This window comes from Monosiga brevicollis, genomic scaffold (genome assembly GCF_000002865.3).
Source record: "Monosiga brevicollis MX1 MONBRscaffold_2 genomic scaffold, whole genome shotgun sequence".
NCBI classification, from domain to species: domain Eukaryota; class Choanoflagellata; order Craspedida; family Salpingoecidae; genus Monosiga; species Monosiga brevicollis.
This window is the reverse complement of record NW_001865039.1, coordinates 1,449,532-1,457,353: the sequence shown is the minus strand read 5'-3', so window position 1 is coordinate 1,457,353 and position 7,822 is coordinate 1,449,532. Positions and strand designations below refer to the sequence as shown.

At 53.8% G+C, this 7,822-nt stretch overlaps 3 protein-coding genes across 3 annotated transcripts; 1 reads left to right on the top strand and 2 right to left on the bottom strand.

Annotated features, from left to right (window-relative positions):
• Window positions 1–861: 861 nt before the first annotated feature.
• MONBRDRAFT_22147 (uncharacterized protein) lies at window positions 862–1,386 on the bottom strand (the record flags this gene model as incomplete). The annotated part of the gene is made up of 1 exon (XM_001742171.1): window positions 862–1,386. One exon carries the CDS (start codon window positions 1,384–1,386, stop codon window positions 862–864), a length of 525 nt encoding a protein of 174 aa, XP_001742223.1.
• A 313-nt stretch (window positions 1,387–1,699) lies between these two features.
• Window positions 1,700–3,325, top strand: MONBRDRAFT_30847 (uncharacterized protein; the record flags this gene model as incomplete). The annotated part of the gene is made up of 7 exons (XM_001742617.1): window positions 1,700–1,729; window positions 1,832–1,883; window positions 1,994–2,198; window positions 2,284–2,354; window positions 2,470–2,570; window positions 2,645–2,734; window positions 2,859–3,325. 7 exons carry the CDS (start codon window positions 1,700–1,702, stop codon window positions 3,240–3,242), a joined length of 933 nt encoding a protein of 310 aa, XP_001742669.1. The 3' UTR covers window positions 3,243–3,325.
• A 930-nt stretch (window positions 3,326–4,255) lies between these two features.
• On the bottom strand, window positions 4,256–4,593 carry MONBRDRAFT_13509 (uncharacterized protein; the record flags this gene model as incomplete). The annotated part of the gene is made up of 2 exons (XM_001742170.1): window positions 4,256–4,321; window positions 4,441–4,593. The coding sequence occupies 2 exons, from the start codon at window positions 4,591–4,593 to the stop codon at window positions 4,256–4,258; spliced, it is 219 nt and encodes a 72-aa protein (XP_001742222.1).
• Window positions 4,594–7,822: the final 3,229 nt, after the last annotated feature.

The window sequence follows — 7,822 nt, the reverse complement described above, 5'->3', positions numbered from 1 at the left end:
CACCCCTCCCAGTGTCATTGTCGCTACACTGGTCGGCTTTCACTTTGAAGGCCTCAACTCTTTTGACCTTCCCTCTGGCTTGTTCTTTGACAAAGTTGTGGGTAGTGCCTCCTTTGTGGCCGTCGCCACCCACCCACAGCCTGCCGGGGCCCTGCGTCAACCCACTGTGTCCATTCTCCTATATGATCGCTTCCAGCCAGGAGTCGTCACCAACTGCTCCCTCACCGACACCTTTGGTGGTAACCTCAGTGACCTGAAGCTCCTTCTTACCGACGCCTACCTGCTCGCGTGGTCACCGTCCTCCCAACTCCCCCTCGTCGCCTGGCACATTACCTCCTATCCCGGTGGTCTTCATCTCACCGCTCCTGCTAATAATACCGCCCCTGGCTCGTCCATTCGTGAAGTGACACCTTTTGCCGATCATTTTCACCTCGTTTCTGATCACATTGATTCAGACGTCATCGACTATGATGAGCTGACCTTTGTGGACTACGCCTATCAGAACATCTCTTCCTCCACCTACCCGGATATATTTCCACAGCAAGCCCTCGTCGCCACCGGGACTGAGCAGCTCACGGCCGCCGGTGTCCTCGAAAGCAGCAATTGGTTCATCACCATGCACAAGATTGTCAACTCTCACAATCATTACATCTTAGAGGGCCAGTTCCAGTGCCAGCAGACCGGCCCCTGTTCAGAAGGCGTCTTCCAAGTTGGCCGCGGCGTGATGGCCAATCTCTTGAACGTCGATATTGCCAATGGTGTTCTCCTGCTGACGATGAAACATGGCCTCTTTAGCGTGGCCATTGATGCCATCAACAACAGCATGCTTTTTTTGGATTTCGATGGTAGCCTTGCTCAGAGTCAAGACTTGGTTCTTCTCAAGCCACCCATCACGCCCGTATCATCATCTACCGCGTCTACCGCGTCTATCTCGTCTACCTCGTCTACCTCGTCTACCTCGCCCACCTCGTCTACCTCGCCCACCTTGTCTACCTCGTCTACCTCGCCCACCTTGTCTACCTCGCCCACCTTGTCTACCTCGTCTACCTCGCCCACCTTGTCTACCTCGTCTACCTCGCCCACCTTGTCTACCTCGTCTACCTCGCCCACCTTGTCTACCTCGTCTGGTCCGCCGGCCTCCTCCGTGCCGGCTTCTCTTTCTACGAGCCCTGCTGTGTCGAACAGCCCCTCAACCGAGCCCAGCTCGTATTCGACCATCAGTTCAAGGTCCTCCACAAATAGCCCATCGCCCACCACAAGTTCCACTCCTGCGGCGCACACAAGCCTATCCCCTGCGACAACCTCTTCGCTTACATTTGCAACCTCAGCCACCCATGACACAAGCCCGGCTGCCCCGACCAGCACGAGCTCGGGAATGGCGCCCATGTCGCCCTCCACTCCAGCCCTTGCCACAAGTCCCTCTCCCGACTCTACCACGCGTGCCCCACGGCACCCGCATGGACTGACCCCTGCACAGCATCAAGGCACCACAAGTGGACCACCCGTCCCGGTTTCCTCTAGCCCAACAACAGCTTACAAGGGCGCCACCTCAGCTGCTGCCACGGCTGCTGCGTCATCCACCAGCGGCAGACATGGCCATTCACTTTTGGTCGTGGCATTGATTGGCGGCATCGTCGGCGTCACAGTCATATCAGCTACTCTGATTGGTTTACTAATCACGAATCGCTCCCGCCGTCGTATGATTAACAATCGGATCGTCTCCAGCGTCGTGAGTTGTGTCTCTAGCTCGGCATGCACGGTTTCACTTGGCTTCACCTTGATGTTCTGGGCGCGCGATTTGATTCATTCTGTGCTCGCATGTTGTCCACAGATTCTTCAAGAATCTGACGACAAAGAGTCTCTGGCCATCATGGGCTTTGAAGGTATGTTTTCCGTGACTTTGATTTGCCATTGCATTGGAGTTCATTATTTGTGCAATGACGACGGGGTTGGTTCGGATTTTGGTCGCCCGTTTTCTCCTTGTTTGTGGAAGATGACCTGGTCGGCGAGGATGATGCTGGAAAATACACTGGGTCACGGCAAGGCAACAATGCCAATGTTATTGAGGATCGATTCGCCACTTTCGAGGAGGACGCCTTCCTTCCGACCAGCGTTTCTCACTTGGAACGTTTTGACACCATGGTCACCCAGTCCCTATCTCCCGCCCTCGCCTCTGCTTACGTGGGCGACATGCTGCGGTTCGTAATCAGGCGCTGCTCTCTCTCTGGGCCCGATGTAGCCCCAGTGCCCTGCCATTCACGGATTTCAATGCCCGACCTGTAGGTATGACCCATCTGCGTTGCATCGCATGGACGAGGAAGGCAATTCCCTACTCATGCTGGCCATCGCCCAAGGTTTGAGCGCATTGCTGGGTTCATGGCAATTCACGAGCCGCGTCCTTCATGGGTCATGAAGACGGCACGCGCTGTCCTCACATCTTCTGTTCTTTGTGTGCGCGCACGTGAACAGGCAATTCAGTGCTGTGTGAAGCCATCTTGAACATCGACCCAAATTTGATCGAGGCTGTCAACGTGCAGTACCAAAACTGCCTTGCTCAAGCTGTCTTGCGCGTAAGTTCCACTCGATATTGCCCGAGATGAAAGCTTGCGGCGTCGATGCGTGCTTATGGTACCGATTGTCGTAGAACGACGAGGCACTGCTGGATGTGTTTGAGCCTTTCACACAGTATCATCATGTGGTGCACATGGACAACTTTGGGTACACGGCGCTTCACGTGAGTTTCTCTTTGCTCCAAGCCGTGATTCTTTTTTTTTTTTTTCTTTCTTCATTTTGGCTTTTCGGTTGCACCATCGCTTTGCATTCATGCTCACAAAACTCCTGTTCATCTGTCATCATAGTGGGCCCTCATGTCTTGCAATGAGACGCTTGTAATGCGCCTTGCCATCATGCACCCAACAGCCCTCTTGATCAATACCAATTTGCACGACTCGTGTTTGCACTTGGTCGTGCGGGAGGGTCGGGCCTCACTGCTAGCGCAGCTCTTAAACAATCTGCACAGCGTGACCATCCTGTTACTTATGCGAACAGGTTCCTCGCATGCTACGCCCCTGGAGCTAGCCACCATCTTTGTGCAAGAGGAGTGCCGCAAACTTCTCGAGCCGGCTCTAAGCAGCATACGCAAGCGCAACGAGACTGACAAAGTTTTGCAGAAGCGCCTAGCCAGCACGGCTCGCATGCGCGTACTGCGTCAAACATCGGACGTGGGTGACGATAGCAGTTGAGGTGTCACTGGCAACCGTTTGGGCCTGAGCTGTAGCCACGGTGCTTCCTCGTCGCGCCTCAACCTTCAATTTGTGTTTGTCTTTTGCCGGGGGCCTTATTAGCTTTTTTCCTCTTCTTTGTTTTTGTTCTCCTCATCATGTTTATCATCATCTCTATTCCCCGTACTCTTATGCTCACTTCATCTATTTTGATGCTTACGTACGACTGCCATGTTTTGGTTGTTGCCTCGTCTTGTCAAGCGTCGCTGCCCATTGCCAACGAGCACTCCTCAACCAAAGTCAGCAAGCAGCTGTCTTTTGGAGCCAGGCGTGTCGTTGAAGCGGGGTTATGTGGACCTTTTCCCGATGCCCTTTTTTTCGTGTGTCAATTGTTTGACCACTCAGCTTATCCCGGCCGTCGTTTCTATTCTGTTCTTGAGCTGTGCATCCTCGAGTGCGCCATGTGTTATCACTCTTGTTCTCCTCTAGCTAGCCACACACATTGGTTGATTGATTGATTGTTGTTTTCTCAGGTACCCAGGTTTTTTTTTATCTTCTCGTTGCCACTTGACGGTGGCGACCATGTGCCATGCTGTTTCATTTGCTTGGCATGGCTCTATCCCTTGGTTCTCGACTGTGTCGAACTAGCAGAGTTTTGTTTGTCTCGGTGGCTTGCATGCCTTATCTTTCTTGCCCAGAGAGTTTGTCTCGCGACTCTGCTGGCCGCCAATAGAATGACTTTTTTTTTATAATGAATTGATTTTTTGCTGGCCTAAACAAACGGCAGACAGTGCATGCTTGTGCCACTTCTCCGGGCATGAAAGAGTTGGATCTCGCCCGTGCATGTTCCTGAGGTACCAGGACAGACCGATCATGCGACGGCGCAGTTGGTCAAGGGTCTGGCTTTGGATTGCCAAAGCTCAGATTCGCGTTAGGTGTTGTCATCAACATCACAGAGTTCCGGGCGCAGCCCGTGGAGATCAAGAAGGAGGAGGAATGACTCAAAAAGGTAGGTAGACCTGCACACCAGGGTTTTATTCTTCCTTGCGAAGCCATTGGACGGGATTCCGCTGATAGAAGGGCCATGCTGGCAAGCAGAGCTACGGTTGGAAAAGGCAACAAAAGAGGTGGTGTTCAGGAGATGGAATGAGCAGAGGGCGAAGCTGCTCTGCATCGCGAGCAGTGCCAAATGGTCGGGTCGATGTGCCAAGAGGCTTACGATGCAAGCCAAAACGACGCCCGCGGCCGTGACATAAGTCGTCTGTGCAAAGTCTTGACACCACCAGCCCCAGATAAAGCCAATTGCCGTAAAAGCTCCAATGATTACTTGGTACAGGTATTCGGACAGGGCCTGGCCCTCAAAGTCCTGCATCGCACAGGCACGGGAGGTGAGCACCGCCCCCAGCTCAAACAACAACAACAACAACAACAACAACAACCACGATCAGGCCCCCCACCATGTGTGTCTGAATGTTAAACATGGCCCGCAGTCCTTCGTTTACACTTGCACACACTCGAATAAGCGCTTGTACTGCGTGATGTCTGTTCTCAATACCGATCACCGTCACCGTTGTCGCCGTCGCCGAACGCCGAACACCTTCGCCGTTCTCGTCTTCGCTCTCTCTCTCTCTCTCTCTTGTCGTCGTGTCAACTGATGGCTCATTCCGTCTAAAGTATAACGAATATCACACTACCGCTTACACACACACACACTCACACACACACACACACACACACACACACACACACACACACACACACACACTCTCTCTCTCTCTCTCTCTCTCTCTCTCTCTCTCTCTCTCTCTCTCTCTCTCTCTCTCTCTCTCTCTCTCTCTCTCTCTCTCTCTCTCTCTCTCTCTCTCTCTCTCTCTCTCTCTTGCCTGCGTACCTCTCTCTGTGTGAGTGCGTGTCTGCCTGGGTGCCTAACTGGCTGGCTGGCTGGCTGAGCATCTGGCTGCGTTTGGGTCTGTGGGGCAAGTCTGTACCGGGATTTGTGGGCAGGCTTTGGTTCCTGCCTTTTTCCTTTTCTGGCGTTGCTGGCGACGCCGACAGGATGGCGATTGATGAAGAGCAGGTGGGGGCGTCGGCTTGCCATGTCGCCATGTGGTCGCGGGATCGACACTCGATGCGTTGAGGACAGTGGCTCAAGACGCAAGGTGGTTGTAGATCAAAGTGGCTGTCAAGTTCCTGCTGGATGACAAGGTGCGCGGCATCGACGAGGAGGCAAAGCGATCTTTTCTGATCCGCAAAGGTGAGGCCAAGCTAGAGCGTGGAGCGCGAGTAGCCGGTACTCGACTGACATTGTTTGCCAAACGCCAGGTCTCAATGAGGATGAGATTCGTGCCGCTTTTGCCGCGGCCGCACAGGGTAAGCGTCATTTGGTGTTGGCCAAAGCCGTTGCTCCTCCATGGTTGTCTGACGAAGCAGCCCTGCTCACTCGGATGCGCTGCCAGTGCCACCGGCACCTGTACCATTGAGTTGGAGCGAGATCTTTCTAGGCACAGGGTTCCTGGTTGCGGCAGGCATTGGTGCCGTCAAGTTGTACCGGGTACGGGAACCATGCCGGAGTGTGTGCCCGACATGCGTGTCATGCGATGACCAAATTCAGAGACTTGGCCTGCTGGGTCTAATCTGCTGTAGACATTTTTTCCGGTTGACGAGCCATCTTCTGGCACTGCGGCGCCTACCTCACGCGCAGCCGATGCCCGCACACAAGCCGGCTTTGTTACAGTCAGCGCCAGCAACGGAGGCAACAATGCCAACAGCCTCGAGGCCAAGCTCGATGATCTGGTAGCCGCCATTGAGGTCAGTCAAGGCTGCAGGCCGCCTTCCTATCCAAACTGGGCTGTGGTCCTCTACAGCAGGTGATAACTTGCCCGGTTCATGCCTGATCCTGGTGTGGTAAAACTCTGCGTGCTTTTGTCGGGCCAGTCCCTTAGTCGAGACATGAGGCAGCATGCCAACACACAGCATGTTGAGGCACTACAAGCCGAGCTCAAGTCGATCAAATCGCTCCTCGTCAGCCAACAGTTCGTGTGATAGCCCCTTGGGCATGACCTGCCATCCATGCTGTTTAATGCCACTATCGTCTCTCACCGTTGCAATACACCATACTTCTCCGACTTTAGAAAATTTCCGGCCATGCCGGCAGGACGGCAATCACGTACCCCCTTTGCGTCAACCTCGGCGAGTGGTGGTGCTGGGGGGCCCGCATCTCCCTCGGCCAGTAGTCCACCGGCCACGGCACCCGACGGTGAAGAGTGAACAAGCCTTTCTGTGCGTTTGTGTGTCAGCATAGCGAACGTGCTGAAGCCAAAGCCTGCTGTTCAACTCTGGAATTTATCTCCCCCAATTGTTGTGTCCAGCGCCCCTAATACCTCCCATGCAAAGAGCTGTGAAAATGCAGCCTTGAATGCGGAGAGATGATAATTGACGCTGTCTGAACATGTCCGTGTGGTCTTTGATTTTGATTTTTGATTCTTGAACGCGCAGCGCTCGGCCATTCTTGTGCATGCTGTACTCTCCCCCACTCACAGGTCGAGCATCTGCCGTGATGAGAACAAGCGGGCCTTTGAGAAGCAGGTGGTTTACATGACCTTGGCTCATTGAAAATCAGAAACTTACCAGCTGGGCTAGAATTTTCTCAAAGTGCTCCTTACTGACGGATTCATCGCCCTCCTGTTGGGCGCGGCCTCGTGCACGGCGAGCCCCCTCTGCCAAAACCATGGCCAGGAGCGTGAGAAGGTCCAAAGGTGGGCCCGAAAATTAGCCAACCCCATCGTGTTTCACCACACGCACGCGATACATACCAACTAAAACCACCTTGAGATACTCTGCAAACAGCAAGGTGGTATTGCGACCCACTGCCATCAGACGCAGCACATGAGCCGGGCAGCCGACGGGAAACCAACCAGCCAGCCAGTCGAGCAAACAGCAACATCATACGTACGCTTTGGGGTTTTCGTCTCATCGGCCCAGTGCAGCTTCAGTAGCTTCTCGGCCACCGCCTAAGGTCCCGGGCAGAGGTATGAGAGGCAGGCAGCTGGGATGCACCAAAACACCAACACATATGTGGTGTGCACCAACCTCGGGAATGTGCCGGGAAGGCAGGGGCTGAGGAATGTCCTCGCCCCCTGCATCGCTTCCATCATCCATCCTCCTCCACACCCCTCAAACGCATGCACACCCCACACCAGCAATCAATCCCCCCCGCCGCTGCCCTCGACCAGACCAGAACCAGCCTCAGGTTGAGACTTGTTGATGATGATGATGATGATAAAAGAGAGAGAGAGAGAGAGAGAGAGAGAGAGATGAATTGGTTTGGTCGGTTTGAGAAACTACCACATGTAACAACAACAGGGAGACAGAGAGAGAGAGATTCGAGAGAGAGAGATTCGAGAGAGAGATTCGAGAGAGATGAGATGAGAAAGAGAGAAATAAAGAGCAAAGACACAAAGGAAAAGCACACAGAGAGAGAGAGAGAGAGAGAGAGAGAGAGAGAGAGAGAGAGAGAGAGAGAGAGAGAGAGAGAGAGAGAGAGAGAGAGAGAGAGAGAGAGAGAGAGAGAGAGAGAGAGAGAGAGAGAGAGAGAGAGAGAG